General features: G+C 43.3%; 1 protein-coding gene across 7 annotated transcripts in view; it reads right to left on the bottom strand.

Moving 5' to 3' along the window:
• Positions 1-14,558, bottom strand: part of LOC137914395 (enolase-phosphatase E1-like) — a 28,609-nt gene extending 14,051 nt beyond the window's left edge. For 6 of the 7 annotated variants that reach the window (XM_068757973.1, XM_068757975.1, XM_068757972.1 and 3 more), the window contains exons 1-7: positions 14,251-14,558; positions 4,722-4,931; positions 3,519-3,569; positions 2,683-2,808; positions 2,434-2,460; positions 1,174-1,200; positions 1-951 (exon numbers count right to left, since the gene is read on the bottom strand). The exon at positions 1-951 is cut by the window's left edge and continues 723 nt beyond it. In XM_068757973.1, coding sequence (XP_068614074.1) covers positions 1-951; positions 1,174-1,200; positions 2,434-2,460; positions 2,683-2,808; positions 3,519-3,569; positions 4,722-4,931; positions 14,251-14,269 — 1,411 coding nt within the window. In that variant the 5' untranslated portion in view covers positions 14,270-14,558. The remainder of the gene's footprint in view (positions 952-1,173; positions 1,201-2,433; positions 2,461-2,682; positions 2,809-3,518; positions 3,570-4,721; positions 4,932-14,250) is intronic. The other variant, XM_068757976.1, reaches the window with a different exon arrangement.
• Between the last annotated feature and the right edge of the window lie 5,357 nt (positions 14,559-19,915).

Here is a 19,915-nt window from a genome sequence, read left to right on the forward strand (position 1 = left end):
CAGCTAATCTGTCATCTTCATCATCATCTTCATCATCATCTTGCTCTTCGACCTCGTCACTGGAAAGAAGTTCAGATTCACTGACATCTGATGAGTCAGTGAATGCATCGTCACTGGTATCTTCTTCATGTTTGTCTCTTTCGTCATCTTCATCAGACAGTGCTATGTCTTCATCACTGCTTTTGAGGTGAACAGGTGCATCCGACTCAGACCCGGGAGACAGAGCTGACTCTTCATCCTCAGAGGTGGAGACAGGTTGAGGAGAAACCTGTGTCTTCTCATCTTCCTCCTCCTCATCACCATCTTTGTCAGCTTCTTCCACTGCTGTTCCACCTTTCTCTTCTTCTTCTTCTTCATCATTCTTAGATGCAGGTCCCTTGTCATCCTGCTTCATCTCCTCTTCTTCCTCTTTCATCTCATCCTCCGGTGCCCCCTCTTCAGCTGAAGCTGTTTCAACTTCCTCTGTTAGCACCTTATTCTCTTCCTTCTCCTCATCTTTTGCTTTTTCTTTCTTCCCTTCTTCCTCATCCAACTCCTCTACAACTTCAACTCCCACATCTTCCTCCTCCTCTTCAACTCCTCCTACTTTCTCCTCCTCATCAGCCACAATTTCTTCTCCCTCCTCATCTTCCTTTTCCTTTTCCTCTTCAACCTCATCCCCCTTCTCTTCCTCATCTTCTTCAATGATTTCTTCCCCCTCCTCATACTCCTCCTCATATTCTTCTTCTCCCTCATCTTCAATGATTTCTTCCCCCTCCTCATACTCCTCCTCATATTCTTCTTCTCCCCCATCTTCATACTCATCTTCCTCCTCCTCTTCGTCTTCCTCCTCCTCATACCCCTCATCTGCATATTCTTCCTCCTCCCCAGCAGCCTCTGCATTATCTCCCTCCTCTTCCTCTTCTTCCCCCTCCACTGCTGGTTGTCTTGTCTTTGCGTGCATCCCTATGACTGTAATAAACAATAATAACAAACAAAATAAACTGATTGAGAATGAGATAATGAGCTCTTATAACGTCCCTCAGTAATACAGAATTGCAAAGAAAATGCTAACACAAACTAGCATTAGCATAGCAGTATACTCACGACTTGAGTTTCTTATTTCTAAATATTTATTAAAGAATTGAGCGTCGTATATTTGAGAACTGAGTGATCAAAAAGAGCGGTACAAACCTTTATTTCGAGATGGTAGAAATTCACCTAGAACACAGTGAAAATAAGGAAAATCAACGGCATGAGGAAAGGAAGCTACAAACTCATCTGAATTATGCTCCTTCATGTTTCGATACCAGTTTCAAGTACTGTTAATATTTTAGTGAGCACAGTTTATTAGAGAAAGTCAATGAAAACTAGAAAGACAATCAGAGATTGCAGACCCCGCCTCCAATAGACTATTGGATCTGGTGAGACAGTAAACAGGGCTTCCGGATCAGAGGGGCCAAACCTGCTCTAGCTTGCTGCTTGCTACAACAAGACTCCTTCTGGACTCTTTTTCCCATCATGCCATTCGTGTCCCTCCCTCTTAAAGTGGCAGTTTACAGCACAGGCACAATTCCAGATGTAAAAATAATTCTAGAATCTGGATCCAGATCCGGATCAACGCCATTCTCGGGAAGGACCGAGCTACGGACAGTCGATTGGGTTACTAGTTTTTGAGTTATGCGCTCAGACAGACAAAAACAGACAAACAGACAAACGCACCCAATTGCAATACCCTCCCCTCCGCTTTGGCGAGGGTAATCAAGCAAACTTGTTTTACTTTGAAAGGGCAGCAGAGGAAGCACCAGCGCACAGTACCTGCAACTATTGCTGTTGTTGCCTCATCACTCTTTAATGAGGGACGGGATTGATTATGTGTATATTCCTATATGTGTTTACATGTGTATACTTTACTTATATCAAGACAGTAGGGGAGACTGTCTTATTAAGACCTTGCTGGGCAGTGGTTCTCAAATGGTGGGGCGGGCGGTGTGATGTCAGGGGGGGCGCCTGTGACCGCGGAGAAAATGTTTTTTTGCCTTACGAGAGTAAAGTGTAATTGCACATCCACTCCAGTAGTTGGCTGTGGCGCCCTGATTGTCAGAGTGCGCGCAGGGAGTATTAGCAGAAGAAGAGCGGTCGTATACAATCTACGGTGGGAGAAGAAGAAAGACCTGACTTCCTTATTTTCGGTTGCAGACTAAAAAAAATGGTAATACAGTTATTATTTGTTGTAAGTTGATCTATATTTCTTTCTTTTTCATATTTCTTTGTATGTTAATAAGGATACAAGAGTGGGGTTTTTTTTTCGGGGGGGGGGGGGGGGGGGGGGCGAAATGTTTTTTTCTTCCTAGGGGGGGCGCGACAGAAAATAATTGAGAAGCACTGATCTAGGGTGAGTTCCACACACCGTCTCCGGTTACGCACTTGTTAATAGCTGCATCACATACAAACCTTTTTTTCTCACTGCGTATAGATTTCCTAGAGGAGAGGAGAGAGAAATGAGGAAACGCACTGCAACATCATAATCGTGCCCAATAAGCTGTGTCCTGTTTAAGTTCTAAATTCATTCATTCATCATCTTGAGCTGCTTCTCCGGGCCACGGGTTGTGCTGGAGCCTATCCCAGCCGACTACGGGCGAGAGGCAGCGTTCACCCGCACACTGTTGTGCATCCCATCATTGTCTCCACTTGCGACTCTACCTTCATCTTCCTCGGGAGAAAACAGGTTGGCAGCAAATTTCAATGCAACGGTGATCAGGTCAGCTGATTCCTCCACAGCGTCGTTCACCACCTTCATGGGATCCGAGCCGATCCTGCCGAGGCCTCCTGGTCCAGCGGGAACATGAAACAGGCACACAAAGACATGAACAAACATGTCCAAGAGCCACTCAAACGTAATCCCAGCAACAAAGCTCTTATTCAGCTTGATGAAGAAATGTCCCAATACAGCATAGAGCTAAACTGGAGTCGGAGCAGCCACAGGCAAATGGAACATATTGTGTTGTCTCTCATTCATCAAGTGTGAGTTATTCCAATTTGCCTATTTGAATATAGATTTGTTTTTTTTCTGTTTTTATTGTTAGCTCATCATTTGATGAAGAGGAATCAGGGCAAACATTTTTAAACATGCTTCATTTGGAACAATGCACAAAGAAGGTTTTCCATATTTCAGAATTTTTGGTCATAAATGGAACTAGAGAGAATAAAAACAAACAAATAGGCATTTCAAAATATGATTATCAATGCATTTCAGGGGCTGAAGTTTTACATCAGATTGCTTTATTTTATTTTTCAGATAGCATAGCTTCAATAATACACATCAGAAATCTATCTTCTAGCCAAGCTGAACCACAAACGACACATAACCACTAACGTGTCTGAAAATATCAAGCATGAAGCAATAACCCAGCTTTCCTTCACTAAGCTACAGACGGAGCTCTGAAGGCTTCCTAACATTGATAGCTAGAATTAGCAGTCAATGTTAGCTGATGAGTAGTTTTAATCAGATTAAGGTTAGTAGAGATAGGATGCCTTGCCTCTACGGCCTGATTCCTTTAAAACCTTTCTGATGGTGGGAGGAGGACGACCTGGTTGGAGGAGAAACACAGAGACAAGAAGCAGAGAGGAAAGGAGATGGGCTGGCGTTGTGCCTGCATTGGCGTGGCATGAGTACGATTTCATTTATCATATTATAACACAATACATTTCATAATGTGTCCAAGAGAATATTTGAATTATTATCAATAAAGGTATTAATTTGGTCTCAAATTGGTGTGAAATTGTGATAATTGTAAAAAAAAAAAGTTAACTTTAATTAATATCAGATTAGAAAGAACAGAACAGAAATTAAATTAAAATGTATGCTATTAGCATTACATTTAGATCATTAGAGATGAAGTATTTTTTTTTTACCATTTCTATTCCACTGCCAACATGAAATTGTAAATATGAAATAATACTCAATTAGCAATACTCAAGGATAATGTATATTATTATGCTTTATTTTGTATTCTTATTCCAGATCATTAGGGGAATAAACTGTTATCTGTTGTAAGGAATGAAATGAGGGAGGATGTTCATGTTATTTTAGGGTTAGAGCATTGAGTATTGTTAAATACAATAAAAATGAATGAAGTTATGAGGAAAATGTAACCAAACATTCAGCTTAGTAGTCATTTCACTGTTAGAGAAAATATACATACAAAAATACAGTGGTGTATTTCATTCCCAGCCTTGCCACGTAGAAATACATTTTATATTTAACATATTTCGCCACAACAAATAGGTTTATGAAGAAAATGTAAAAATAGAATAAAATAATTATTATTCTGACAATGAATACAATTATTATTATTATGTTTTCCTAGCAGATATTTTGGATGCAAACATAATTCCGATGGGACATCCATTCTTAACCTCAGTCTCAGTCAAAATTTGTCATATTAAAGTTCTGCATTCAGAAGCCTGCATTCATATACAAATTACCATATTTCCATCAAAAAAGCAAGACATTTTACAAAATATCACAACAACCTCAATTTCCAGAGGACTCTGTCTGTATGGATAAATAAAGTGTATTGTATTGTAGCATAGCGTAGCGTATTGTGTCATCGTATCTTATCGTCGTATCGTATCGTATGTTCCTGAAGCTCACCCACAGTGTATGAAGTGGTGTACACTGAAATGCGTTGGATCTAACAGCAAAGCTATGACAACGAACGGCTAACAACACTCCTTACTTGAAATGGTTTTGTAGTCTGCCAGATCAAACACGATGACCAAAACACAAGACCATGTAATAATTAGAGCCAGAACCAAGATCCAGGCCAGTGGAGAGCTGAAGGTAGAGTAGAGGTCATCTGTAAAGGTCTTCTTGGACCCTCGCACAGACGGCGACCCGATGTCTCCATTCTTATTGTCAATGACCATGGTGGTGGTCGACGTCCTTGCTGAGGAGACAGAACACTGCGATCAGACACAGAGGCTTTCATTACATTTGTCATCTCATAGTTCAGAGTCGAGGAATCTACGTACTTGCCATTGCGATTATGTTAATATGAATATTACCATCAGTATTAATAGTATTAGTGTCAGTAGAAATATCACTATTAAATCGTATCCCTTTACAGATGCATGGGCTTGTTATTGACTTACTCCCCAGAAATGTTCGTCTCCCATCCTATTCTGTTTATATTTATACAATTAGAATACAGGTGCATCTCAGTACATTAGAACAGTGGTCCCCAACCACCGGGCCGCGGCCCGGTACCGGTCCGTGAGGCATTTGTTACCGGGCCGCAAAGAAAGAACAACTAATGTATACAATTTCTGTTGTATCGATTATCAGCGTCTAAAAGGTGTTTTATTTGGAAAAACGACCGGATTTTCTCCAACGTAACAATCGCGTCCTGATACGTTGTGAAAAAAACAGCCGTGGACTCGCGAAAATTAATAAAAAGAAACAAAAGTATTTGTAGAGCTTCTTTGCTAAGGAAAAAAGTCCAACTGAGGAGGAAGAAGAGGAGGCGACGACCTCCAAGAAGAGAAACCAGGACTAAGACTTAAAACTCGGGTATTAACAGCTGACTGGCGTCGTTAACAAGCAATGAAGGGTTCAAAACTGCTTCGGCACAGAGACCAAGAACCCTGGATTAAAAAACAAGAACCCTGGATTAAAAACCACGAAGGACAGAAGTAATTATTGGGACCACAATTTATGGTGAGTAGATATTATTGCAAGTGCATAATATAAAGTTTATTGGTAAGATTATATTCCTCTTTTTAAATTTAATTACAGTCCACTGGGTTTTATCAAGTCCAGAGTTGAAGTCTGCCTGAAAAGAGGCTGCCGACTATTAAATGTTAAGGCTCCATCACAATTATGACCCCTGCCGTCTGGATCAAAACATTTTAAAAAGCAAAAACTACATTACAATGTGACACACTTATACAGATTCTCCATCAATGCAACGTGGCAGCCCCACCGCAACGCAAGCTGTTCACCAGCAGACCCTTTCCCACCATATGAGCTCAACCCCCCACCCAGGTTTGTCACCATATATGGATCAGCTTGCTACTCCAGGACTCCCACCTATACTTCCGGGACCTTCATCCCAGGATGATATTCCTGCAGGTGCAACCCCAGGCTACATTGTACGCATGTCTGACCATACCCTGCCAAGAACAACTCCCTTAGTGAAGACTACTGTATCTCAAGTACAGTAGTAACAAGAGCAGCCTAACACCTACGTCAGGATGCTGTTTGTGGACTTCAGTTCCGCTTTTAACACCGTCCCACCGGACATGCTGGCTCTGAAGCTCCACAGCCTGGGACTGTCTCCACCGCTCAGCAACCGGCCCCAGGTGGTGAGGATAGGATACGCCACATCCTCCCCTTTGATCCTGAACACTGGGACCCCCCAGGGTTTCGTTCTCAGCCCTGCGCTCTTCACCCTCTTCACCCACGACTGCTCTGCCATCCACTCCACAAACATGGTTGTGAAGTTTGCGGACGACACCACTGTGGTGGGTCACATCTCCAACAACGATGAGACCCACTACAGAGAGGAGGTCCAGAACCTGATGCAGTGGTGCTTGTTATGAGTTTCAGAGAACTGTAGGCTGAGTTTAGAAGTTTAGCTTGGCAAACTAAAAGGTTTCAATCCCAGCATAAATCTAAGAACACTGATGCCCAGGTGCATGTCACATCAGAATTGGTGGGAATGAGAGGGCAGAAAAATCAAAATATGCCTTAGAAATATCAGAGTTGACTGAGATAGACAAGAAGTTAGCCCGCAACCAAGAAGAGCAAATGGCCAAATTATCCCGTTTAGAGTCAGTCCCTCCCCCAACAATCCAGCCTTCACAAGGGATACCAGTATGGGTATTACATGCCACCGATGTGGGAAGTAGGGACACATTGCTCGAGTCTGTAGGGCAGTATTCCCAGAAGGCCATCAACTCCAACCCACAACCCCTGTTGAGGGGGACACACCCCATCCAGCTCAGTATTTAAATGCCTAAAGCCCATGGTAGCTGGGTTAACCATGGGCAAGCAGCATGACCCCCACCCACCGGTTAAAATAACTGAAGATGAAAGAAAAGGAACCCCCTTAGTGGGTCCCAGGAATTAAGGGGAAGTAGAGGTTAATGGACTAAAGTGCAGAGCCCTGATTGACTCTGGCTCCCAAATAACCAGTATTACCTAATGTTACTGGAGATGCCACCCAGTTCTCAGGGAGTAGAAGCTGCAGCCCTCTAAAGTGCTCATCGAGGGAGTACAAACGGTGCATTACCACGGTGTTGTACACATTGAACTGAGTGTTTTGGGAAAAGAGTATATGGCTGTCCCTACATTTGTTGTTCCTGATTCTTACTAGCATTCACCAGTCCCCTTTTTGGTGGAAAGCAATGTCATCAGACTAGGGACGACATTCATCAGCGTCTGCCTTCGTGTGGCATTGACCCCTCCCTGAGCGATGGAAGTAGAGATATAGCTGTTACTCTTGATAGTTATTTGGATAGTTTCACCCCCATTGACTTGCAGCAACAAAGTGTGGCTATTGCCTCATCTAAACCGTGCACTTGTCTCTTAGACCCGGTCCCAACTAAGCTGCTTAAAGAAGTCTTCCCCTCAATCAGTATTGCTTTGCTAAATATAATTAATTTATCCTTACTCACAGGCTATGTACCCAAGTCTTTTAAAACAGCAATCATTAAACCGCTTCTCAAAAAACCAACAATGGATCCTGATGTATTAGCTAACTATCGGCCAATTTCAAACCTTCAATTCCTGTCAAAGCTTTTAGAGAAAGCAGTTTCCAGTCAGCTGTGTGAATTCTTACAAGACAACCAGTTATTTGAGGTTTTTCAGTCGTGTTTCAGAGCTCATCATAGCACAGAGACAGCATTAGTTAAAGTCACCAATGACCTTTAATAGCGTCTGATAATGGACTTGTCTCCGTGCTTATTTTATTAGATCTCAGTGCAGCCTTTGACACAATAGATCATCAGATTCTGTTACAGAGGCTGGAACAATCTGTTGGTGTTTGAGGATCTGCATTAAACTGGTTTAGATCATATTTATCTGATAGATTTCAGTTTGTACGTGTTCATGATAAATCTTCTACGTACACTGAAGTTAAATATGGAGTTCCACAGGGTTCAGTGCTTGGACCTATTTTATTCACGCTGTAAATGCTTCCCTTAGGTAACATTATTAAGAAACATAGCATAAATTTCCAGTGATATGCAGATGACACACAATTATACCTGTCAGTTCAGCCAGACAAAGTCGATCAGTTGGTTAGACTTCAGACGTGCCTTAAGGACATTAACTCCTGGATGACCGAGAACTTCCTGTTATTAAATTTTTCCCTGTTTTCCCCATTTTCCCCATTTTCCCTGTTCTGGCGTCTCTGCATTGGCTTCCTGTTAGATCACGAATTGAGAATCAAATCCTTCTACTCACTTTTAAAGCCCTCAACAGCCAGGCCCCTCCTTACCTTACAGAGCTGATTATCCCATATTTCCCCACTACAATCCTGTATTCACAAAATGTTGGCCTGCTCTTGGTTCCTGAAATTTTCAAGAGCAAACAGGGGGGCGGAGCTTCCAGTTATCAAGCTCCTTTATTGTGGAATCAGATCCCAGTTTCGGTTTGTGAGACAGACACGATCTCTATGTTCAAGAGTACACTAAAGACTTTCCTTTTTTAACAAGGCTTATAGTTAATCGATAGAGTAATCAATATGCTGTCATAGGCCAGATTTGTCCAATGCCAGGATTAGGTCTATTATGGTTCTAGAAATGGTGCTTACCCTTGTAAATTGCTGAATCAGCTGGGTAAAGTTATGCAAATTACAGAAGCTGCTGAAGGATTTGAAAGTGGGAGTGCCTCTCCGAAGGACATTGGTGTTACAATCTCCTATCAGAATGACCTCCGAGCTTCCTAAGCCTATCATGCTTCTCCAATAAGTCATAACATGATTTCTTGTCTGGGGGTCTGTATACTGCGCCAATGACCAGAGGTTTAGCTCTGGGATAAATGATCTTTACCCAGACAGACTCTGTGTCTGTTCCTAGTTCTGGTAGAACGGTGAAGTTGAGGTCTGATCTGACATAGATGCAGACCCCGCCCCCATGACGGTCCTTGTCCTTCCTGATGACAGTGTATCCCTTAATCTCAATCTCAGTGTCAGTGTCTTTACAAGAATCATCCAGTTTGGTTTCAGAAAAGGAGAGAATTCCCACCTTGCCATTGCCAAACATAGATGTTAACTCGGACATCTTGGACTTGCATGTTAAGCCGAGTATATGTAGTGTCCGGGCTGATGGCTGATGTGGTGGCAGGAGCACAGGTGACGAGAATGAACTGATTGGCAGGAGCACAGGAGAGGGGAAGACAGGGAGAGTTAGTGGGGGAATGAGACCGGCCCGCCTCAAGGTGTGACACTCTGGGTCAGTTCAGAGAAATCTAATGAAAAACTTGGAAAATGTTCGGATGTTTTACGTTTCGCTGATTCACTTAGTTCACTGTCAATCAAAATAACTGCCTCAGACAGATCATCCAATCATCATGCCCCAGAGATGCTGATGAGCGGGACAAAGCCCAGCATTTATCCAATGACCATCCAGTTTCGACACTCAGCATGACTGTTAAAGCGCCGTGGGGATAAGTCGTGTCAGTTACCGGTGACAAGTAGCTGGTTCTGAACAAAAGATGAAGGTATTGTAACGCATATTTAGTTAATGAAATCTACACACAGCGGTACATATTTCACCACTTCGTGTTTTTTTGGTAACTGAGCTTCCCCTGCAGAGCAGCTTGGAGTGCTCGCTGTCGGAGCACAAATAAATTCACTGCACTTTCCTTTCAGAACATGTTCACTGCGGTGTGCACAGCCCTCTACGGCGGTAAGCAGGTAATAAAACTAATAAATTATGACTAGTCTGCGAAGAGGGCAGGTGACGGTCACTCACAATAAAAATAAACTGCATAAAACTCTAGCAGTGACTGACGTCATGTACGCTGTCACTGTTGAGTACAAAAAAACCAACCATTAATGCCCCAGTCAGACAGACAATACTTTGCTGTCAGTTTCTGCAGCTTCTCATGTGGCCTACACACACACACCTCTAGCCATCCCCTTACCGTGCTAGCCTGCAATAAAGCTAACTGAATTTTACTCTCTCTTACACACACTTTTTACTATTATTCATTCATTTATTCATTCATTCATTCATTCATTTTCCAACCGCTTTGTCCGTTATCGGGTCACGGGTCGAGCTGGAGCCAATCCCAGCAGTCAATGGGCGAGAGGCAGGGGACACCCTGGACAAGCCGCCAGTTCATCGCAGGGCAACACAGAGACAGACAACCAGCCACACACACTCACACCTACGGACAATTTAGTGTCACCAATCAGCCCAGGCTGCATGTTTCTGGTGATGGGAGGAAGTCAGAGAACCCGGAGAGAACCCACGCAGACACGGGGAGAACATGCAAACTCCTCACAGAAAGGCCACAAGTTGGATTCGAATCTGCAACCTTCTTGCTGTGGTCGATCCCTAATAAAACCCCACAAAGAAGAAGCAGAGTGACCAAAGCAGGAGGGTGGGGCTAGGCTAAGCAGGAGGCTCTAGCCGGGTTCTGGCAGCTCACATTAGAAAAATGTTTCCTCAGCAATCTATATTAGTGCTACGTATTCCGTCACAAGCTGCGTCTTACAGGTTGTCTTTGTCTTAAGCGGCCTGGCTGCTAGTGGCTCTGGCTAGTATTCATTTTTCAGAATCATTGCAGGTTCTTTTTATGCTCATTCTCAGTTTCATCATTACGTTATTGTCACACCGCCTTCTGAGCATTTGTCTTCCACTGGCTGGCACCAATGCTGTTTCCATGTTGTTGCGCTCTATAATGTGTAATACTTTATATACTTCACAAATGGCTCTTGTAAAGGACCCAAGTCATTTTCGCCTTGATGTTTCATAGTTGCTTCATATCGTACAACAGCTTCTTTACCTGCGAAGTCTGCTTTTTGATCTGTGTCACTTTTTGACTCTTGATTAGCTTTGTGATAGGAAATAGTGTCGTTGCTAATGTGACCGGTGTGTTGGAGAAGCTCAGGCCACCTGTCTGCTTCCTTCAGCCTGCTGCTGGCAGCTACTGTAAGTTATTCCATTACTGCTGAGTCAAGCAGTTTAGCAGCACCTCCCTTGACTATAACCGCATCACCACACCATTAGTGTCCACATACAAAACCTCCCAGTGGTCACTTCTCAGGGTTTGGATGGCTGCTCAGTTTGAGCTGATGAGAATGAAAATAGTTTGATAATTAATAATACCAAACACCACAAACAGCCGTTCTGCCCGTGGCCTGAGAATGATGCCAGCCTTCCCACCTCACTGCACTGACGGCCGTGTCATTGTGCTTGTTTCAATAACAATTGTAATGCTAGCAAGCCAACGGAAAGAAATTATTTGTCATGCATATATTAATTATTAGATCACTGAGAGGGAACAATTTCAAACCTGTGACTGGAGCTGATTGAAGGCTTCCCAGTTCAACCACAGAGTCTACTATAGTTTGACTTCACTACGCTGGTGAGGACGGAGGGTCAGCGCTCACTCAGGATACTTCAGTTTCAGCACTTTCAGGATTTCATGGAATAATCTATCCTGGGAATGTTTATGTAACCGGTTCATTAATAAGTGTTAATATAATTACACAAAATTGTCCGTGTGTCATGATTCTGTTATACCTGGTGTGTCATACGCTGTGCAGACTTCAGGTCCTCCAGCTACTTCTTCTATGGTTTTATTTCTTCTTCGTGTGTCTGTGCGTCTGTTATAAATACTGAGTTCTCCCGCTGCCTCTTTTTGTATCTGATCGCGGAAGAGGTCAGTCATCCCCAATACCTTGTATGTGTGAAGTAAGTGTGGGGAGATGCTAACTGTTGCATGTCTTCTTCCCCTTTAGTTTGGGCTGGACTGTATGCTAGCGACGCATATTGATGTTCTTTTATTATGTCAACCGGATTAAACAGAGAGTGCCTCCAAAAGTTCCCGCTGTATGCCGTGGCTCCTTCCTGCATCACACGCTGCACGAACTACACAACGCAGAAGTCCACCGGTCACATTTAGTCCTCACATTTCTAACCCATCAGTGATTAAACCCTTTCTATCAAAGCTACAAATTGGATTGTCGCCTGGATGATCGCTGCATTGATCCACAGCATAGCTTTAACACTATGGGACATATATCAATAACGTCCGATAGCACATCAAAGACATTTCTACTAATATTTCTACTGTCAGGATATTTCAAAGAAGCCATCTTAATGCTACAGCAGCGTTAAGCGTTTATTTTTCTGGTTTCTGCAAACTCCCCAGGTGACACCACTCATACAGAAACATACAAAACAAGAAAACGACAATCAGAGATTGCAGACCCCGCCTCCAATAGACTATTCGATCTTGTGAGACAGTAAACAGGGCTTCCGGATCAGAGGGGCCAAACCTGCTCTAGCTTGCTGCTCCGGAACGTACTACAAGACTCCTTCTGGACTCTTTTTACCATCATGCCATTCGTGCCCCTCCTTAAAGTGGCAGTTTACAGCAGAGGCACAATTCCAGATGTAAAAATAATTCTAGAATCTGGATCCAGATCCGGATCAACGCCATTCTCGGGGAGGACCGAGCCACGGACAGAACCTTGCTTGTGTAAAAATTTCAAGTTGATTGGGTTACTAGTTTTTGAGTTATGCGCTCGGACAGACAGACAAACATACAAACGCACCCAATTGCAATACCCTCGCCTCCTCTTCGGCGAGGGTAACAATATAGAAATGCATCAACAATCTCAAAATCCAGAATGACGTGAAATTCACAAATGAGTCTGTCCTGCAGCAAAACATTTCAAACTAGAAAACGACAATCAGAGACTGCAGACCCCGCCTCCAATAGACTATTGGATCTTGTGAGACAGTAAACAGGGCTTCCGGATCAGAGGGGCCAAACCTGCTCTAGCTTGCTGCTCCGGAACGTACTACAAGACTCCTTCTGGACTCTTTTTCCCATCATGCCATTCGTGTCCCTCCCTCTTAAAGTGGCAGTTTACAGCACAGGCATGATTCCAGATGTAAAAATAATTCTAGAATCTGGATCCAGATCCGGATCAACGCCATTCTCGGGGAGGACCGAGCCACGGACAGAACCTTGCTTGTGTAAAAATTTCAAGTAGATTGGGTTACTAGTTTTTGAGTTATGTGCTCGGACAGACAGACAAACAGACAAACGGACCCAATTGCAATACCCTCACTTCCGCTTCGGCGAGGGTAATTACTCACCTCCGCCAAGGCACAGGAAAGAAAGAAATCAATAAATAATGATAATCTGGATTCACATGGTGATCTGGATTATCATCAAATGGATCTAGATTGTTCTTGGTTCATACACCAACCATGAAAAGTAAAAGTGAATCCATAAATGTGTTTAATGTTAAAATGTCATATTTCTTCCTGACCTCATTCTGGATCAGATCCAGAAGAGATTTGATGGTTCATATCAGACACTTTATGACTGTGATTTTTTGGTGAGTGAATTGAATGTCTATTTTACAAGATATTATTTTTTGAAAATGTTCCTTTATAAGTAAATGGGAAAATCCTTTTTTTTTTTTTTTAATCCAGACAGGTATCCGGAAGGTGGTGAATATCTGAAATGAACGAGTAAAGCGTGCTTGGAGGACAAGCAGCGCTCAGCCATCTAGCGTCAATCTAGAAGCGAGCTTGCACTCTTGCATCTCAAATTTATACTCGCATCTCAAAGCAAAATACTTCTCACAGGCTTTCTCGTATCTCAGAACACTTGTATGTTGGGGTATTACTGTATAATGTTGATGAATAGGACGATTATCAAGCTGTAAATTGAGCTCTTGGTGGTCATGATGGGATGTTTAATAGCAACAAGAACTGCTTCCTGCCTCTCATTTTTTCTCATATTATCTGTACCTGAAGGGAAAAACAGTATCGCAAAAGAATCAGTTAATGTGTGCAACAAATGGAAGAGTTGTGGAGCCGACTGTCCCCATACAGATATCACAAGGGACTTAAAACTGCCTAACAAACAGCCGATACATGATAGCCCTGTATTTTTAGATACTCCTAATCATGAAGTTCCCCTGAAAGCCAGACAGAACATCAGCGAGGCTTCAGAACCAAACAGAGCCCTGCCACAGAATAAAAGCATTTAATGAGATGACTCTTTACCTTCAGCTGATTCAGTCATAGTCTCAACGTAGAATTCTAGTCCAAAACTAAATCCCTTGTGCAGATAATGTTACCATGAAAACAAATATATGTGGCAGATCCTCAATTCCTCTGTGTGATTTAATCCTTGTGTTCGATTCCGGTCCGGCAAAGTCTTGTAAATGTCTGGTTGCGAGGATGCAATGGAAACCTCCTGGTCAGTGCTGGTAACGCAGCACCGTCTCATCACCGAAATCTGGATTTCACTTTCTCATTCCGACGCGCAAAAATGATTATTGGGTCTAGAAGATTGCTCGGTGGTCCAGAGTTGAGTCCTGTCTCGGATGAGCCTGGGGAGACAGGCACAGACCAAACTAAGGTGGCCAGTGTCATGGACGGAATTAGATCGTCCACTGGGAATGACATGCAGTGAAAGGAAGGAGTGAAGACGGATTCAAAGTAACTTAATATGTCCAGCACATGTTGCTGCAGGAGTTGCATGATTACAACGTGAATCTTACGTCCACACTGAACATTTATTAGATCTGGAATAAAGTCAAAATATTCTAATTTTGAAAATGCACATAAAACTCTAAATCCAAATTGGTAACGCTGTAGTCAAGACATGTCTGAACCTCAGGCCCGAGTTATTCTTAGAGCAGCTTGATGCCACTGGTATTCTGCTTTGCCTTTTTAGGCGAGAGGTGTGACCAGGGCAACCCATCCATGTAGCCCGACCCCCCCGTGTTAACTGATCCCTCTGCTGCAAATGTCCATTGCTGTCATTGGCGGAGAGGGAAAGCGAAAGAGAGGTGATCAGGATGGAAAAAGTGAAATCAAATGTAATCTTCATGTAAACAGCAGGCCTGTACTCTAGAAGTAACGGTCATATCAGGATCCCACATGATCGGGGTCACAATCACAATCACTGTAGCCGAGGGTTAGAAGCACAGGATCAAAAGGACTGCACTTACATAGTGCTTTACATTAGGCCTCACATTCACACTCCAGTGGGTGATTGCTGCCATGCAGGGTGCTGCCAGACCAACTGTCTTGCCGAAGGACACTTTGACATGCGGACAGTCAGAGCTGGGATTTGAACCACTGACTTACTTATCACTAGACGACCCACTCTACCAACTGAGCCACAGCTGGCCCAAATGTGTCCAATGTCTACAACTGTTGAAATAGCCTTTGTAACAACTCTTGGAGAATCCGTCCTCCGTCCTTTTCCCTTCCGACACACCAGCTTCCAATGCTTGTCCAGATCGCCCCTCATGCATATGTCACAAATCACTGCTCTGGATAGGTCAACATGATAAAAGTGTACCCTTTATTGTCACTGCGGCTGACTAGTCCTGTCCAAATGTTTCTATTTTCAAGCATTGGATCTCTTGTCGCTGCAGATCTATTTCCGCCCATGCCATCAGCTCTTTTCCATCACCTGTTTCGCCGTGACCACCTGTCTTCCTTCTCCTTCACTAACCATCACCTCAAATATCCAGCTCTGACATCACAACGTTTTGCCAGATGTTTGTTGACTCTGTTCATCTATTAATACCGATGCTGTCTTTGTGTACGACCTTGCCCGTGACCAGGATTCTGCCCTCTTGCCTGTTCGTCTGGTTTTATCTGCCTGAGCAGCCGGTTACCAGATTTTGCCTGTTGTATTAAATTACATTTGAACGTTCTTTCTGTGTAGAGCTTTTGGGTTCTCACCTTCTGTGGATCGTAATAATTTATGGTACAGTTTCTGAATTAAAGGCTCAGGATGCTGAACAAATAAACCTTTATTTCTGCTGACAATCCCTCGTTCACTTTCCTCTTTCCTCTCAAACTCTGGAAAATGCCATCAATGGTTTCAATGGACTGACGTCCTTGGAATTGCTGTGATGATGATGATGATGATGATGATGATGAATATATTTATTAGATAGAATGTTAGAGTACAAGTACAGTCAAACAGTAGCATGTATTACAGTACAAGTACAGTCAAACATCCTGTCTAAGAGGAGCATTTCAAAAAAGCCCTTGCGGTCAAAGTCAGAGAAGCACCACTCAAACGCAGCCTTTAACCGGCTCAGTTTGGTGGCCAACTGAACACATGAAAAAGTCCCAGGAAATGAGGTTGGCATGCTCTGACAGACAGAAAAGTGGGCAAGATTGTCCTGTTTCACTTGGCCCATCCACAGGTCCAGTTTACGCAGGAAAGCTGTGATCGTGTCGGACATCTGTGTGATGAGTTGTTTGCGTCCTTGCAGCATCTGATTCAGTTGAGCGAGATGCTCGGTTATATCACACAGCACAGCAAAGTCACACAGCCACTTTGGATCTGACAGTTCAGACAAGGGTTTTCCTTTCCTCTGCATAAAAAGTGCTATCTCTTCCCTGAGCTCAAAAAATCATTGGAGGACTTTGCTCCTACTCAACCACCGCACTTCTTGGTGGTACGGCACATCCGCGTGCTCCAAATTCATCTCCTCCAAAAACAGCTGGAACTGACGGTGATTCAGCCCATTCGCCAGAAGGAAGTTCACCGTTTTCAAGACTGTGGTCACTATATCATTCATCCCCAGCACCTTCCCACACAAAGCTTCTTGGTGGATAATGCAATGGTATGTTATCAGAGGCGTGTGACAGTTCATTTTTTGCATTTCTCCTTCATTAGTCCAACCAAGCACACTTTTCCTCCACGAATTGCCAGTGCACCGTCTGTTGTTAATCCCACCAAGTTTTCCCTGGGCAATGCATTTTTAATTATGGACTTCTCCAACGCAAATGTCCCGTCCCATCGTGGTACCATGTATTGCAGGTACATCCAATTTCAATTCAATTCAATTAAGTTTTATTTATATAGCGCCAGATCACAACATAAAGTCATCTCAAGGCACTTTACAGGATTAGCAGGGAAAGACCTGCAGGGAAACACAGAACCCAACTTGACCCACAAGAGCAACGGAGGCAAGGAAAAACTTCCCTTTAACAGGCAGAAACCTTGGACAGAACCTAGGCTCATGGTGGACAGTCATCTGTCTGACCGGCTGGGTTGAGAGAGAGAGAAAGAGAGAGAGAGAGAGAATGGCAGGTCGGAGACAAGTCAAAAACAAAGAGATGGATAGGGAAGTGATAGTGAGACAGAGCAGGAGCAGACAAAAACAAGATTAATAGGAATGGAAATGCTAATGCCGGCGACGTGGACATCAGCGGTGAGGGCCACGGGTTCAGGTTCTGCAGCACCACGGACAGAAGGACCTGAAAGAGAAAGAGGGACAAACAGAGGGAGAGAGAGATCATGACTACGGGGAAGAGAGAGAGATTACCGTATTGGCCCGGATATAACACGACCCCCTCTTTTTCAAGACTCAAGTTTGAGAAAATACTTTTTGAACACCAATTTAAATTTTTATACAGAAAATAATTACAGTACATCTGAAACAAATGATTATAACAATAAATTCGAGAGAAAAAGCATGTTATTTTGCCTTATTCAAATCATGCAAAAACTGTCTCACAGTATCTGAACATTTAAATATGTGAACTAAAGTGCAATCACATTTGTAAATGAATGGCTTCTGGTTTTTAAAATGTAAATAAACCAATCTACTGTGATAAAACAACAAAATTGCAATAACTGCATTAACCATCAAAGTGAAGTCTAACTGGGGGGATCGTTGTTCTCCAGCGCCTCCGGGGTTAACTTCCAGACCACGCTGGGGACGAAGGCTGAAGCACAGCAACACAAGATGGACGCCGGCCAGACGTGCTGAATCACTGAAGCTGCTTTATTTTACTTGCACTGTTAAACAAAACTCAGTTTCCTCCTATTGCTCGCATATCTCTGTCTCCTAGTTGCGCTCTCTCTCTCTTTCTCTCTCACACACACACACACACATACACATCCACACAGACACATCTCACAACATATAAATAAGGAAAAACATTGCAATAAAATAATGATAGGATAGGCGTTTGCTTTAGCCTGGGGAGTTCAGTTCACCATTCGTTGTAACGATATCTGGCGCCATCTAGCGTTCAGAATGGGTATAATGTCTAGACCCCGAATATAACACGACCCGACTTTTTCAGCCTAATTTCAATGCAAAAAACATCGTGTTATATTCGGGCCAATACGGTACTGACATATATTTATAACATGAATAACCAGATAAAGAGGGAGGAGCTCAGTGTGTCATGATGTTAAGCCACCAGTGCTGGCCCATGACAGCATATTGATTATATCGATTACTGCATCATCCAACAGCTCCTCAGTGACAGAGAGATCCGATTTCACGCCTCTAATAAAAATGGATAACTGCGCTGTATCGGTATTAACTGTGCTTTCATCCACAGCTAATAAAAAAGCTGTATAGCTGCGTATCTCCTCGGCCAGCTGTGTTGCAAGGTTTTCTGCGAGTTCCATAATTCCGATAGTGTTTCTTGATAAACTGACATTTTTTAAAGTCTGTATCTGTTTGGGACATACCTGCACATAGACCATCAGCATGCACTGGTTCAAAAACACGCCCTCTGAAAAACACTTGGAAGCGTGGGGGATTTCTTCAGCCACAATAAAGCTAGCTTTCACTGCCACATTGTTTTTGGATGTGGATTTTGTGAACACACTCTGCTGTGACCGCAGTTTGCCTTTTAATTCTTGGGCAATTTGTTGCATTTCTTGAAAGCTAGCTTTGGCGTACTTGGCTCTGTGTTTTGTGTCAAAATGCTGGTGTAGATTGTACTCTTTGACAACCGACATCACCTCACAACACACAAGACATACCGGTGTAGGGAATTTCCGTATTTAGATGGGATTCCACAACGTAATTACATGCCGACACCACTAGGAAAGCGCCACATTTAGTTTGTTATTGTAATGACTGATTTCAATTGAACGCATCACAACAGTGACGTCACACAACACAGATAAACATGGGCTTAGATTGGCTGGGGTGGAACCCCCACCTTGAGGGGGACGGACTCATGGACATTGAAAGACACGGGCGCGGAGAGCGGCCCTTTGTTCGGACCTGAGACAGACACACGAAACAGGATCGAACCTCAGCGCTGATATCCGAACTAATTGTACTGATCTGTTAATTATATAAATGTCTTAATCTTAACCCACATTCTCCTCATTGAATACGCACCCACTACGGAGAACAAGAACCGGAAGAGGGTTTGTTCAAACCCTACACCGGTCTTTCTCCTTGAAGCACAAACAAGTATTGTTTTAGACTGCTCCTGCTCTGTCTTGCTGTCGCTTCCCTATCCATCACCTTGTTTTTGACTCTCCTCCGAGCTGCCATTCTCTCTCTCTCTCTCTCTCTCTCAACCCAGCCGGTCAGATAGATGGCTGTCCACCATGAGCCGAGGTTCTGTCCAAGGTTTCTGCCTGTCAAAGGGAAGTTTTTCCTTGCTTCAGTCTCCAAAGTGCTTGCTTTTGTGGGTCAAGTTGGGTTCTGTCTTTCACGGCAGGTCTTTCCCTGCTAATCCTGTAAAATGCCTTGAGATGACTTCCTGATCTGGCGCTATAGAAATAAAACTGAATTGAATTGAATTGAATTTGCCTTCCCATCTTCTCACCCATTGTTGCAGCCCTAGGCGTCGAAATAAGTGCAGGGAGTCACCAACGGGTGTAGTTGCTTTGCGTACTTTATTGAAGCACCTTCAAGCACCTTCAAACACC

The sequence above is a fragment of the Brachionichthys hirsutus genome, unplaced genomic scaffold, assembly GCF_040956055.1.
Source record: "Brachionichthys hirsutus isolate HB-005 unplaced genomic scaffold, CSIRO-AGI_Bhir_v1 contig_387, whole genome shotgun sequence".
Classification (NCBI taxonomy): domain Eukaryota; kingdom Metazoa; phylum Chordata; class Actinopteri; order Lophiiformes; family Brachionichthyidae; genus Brachionichthys; species Brachionichthys hirsutus.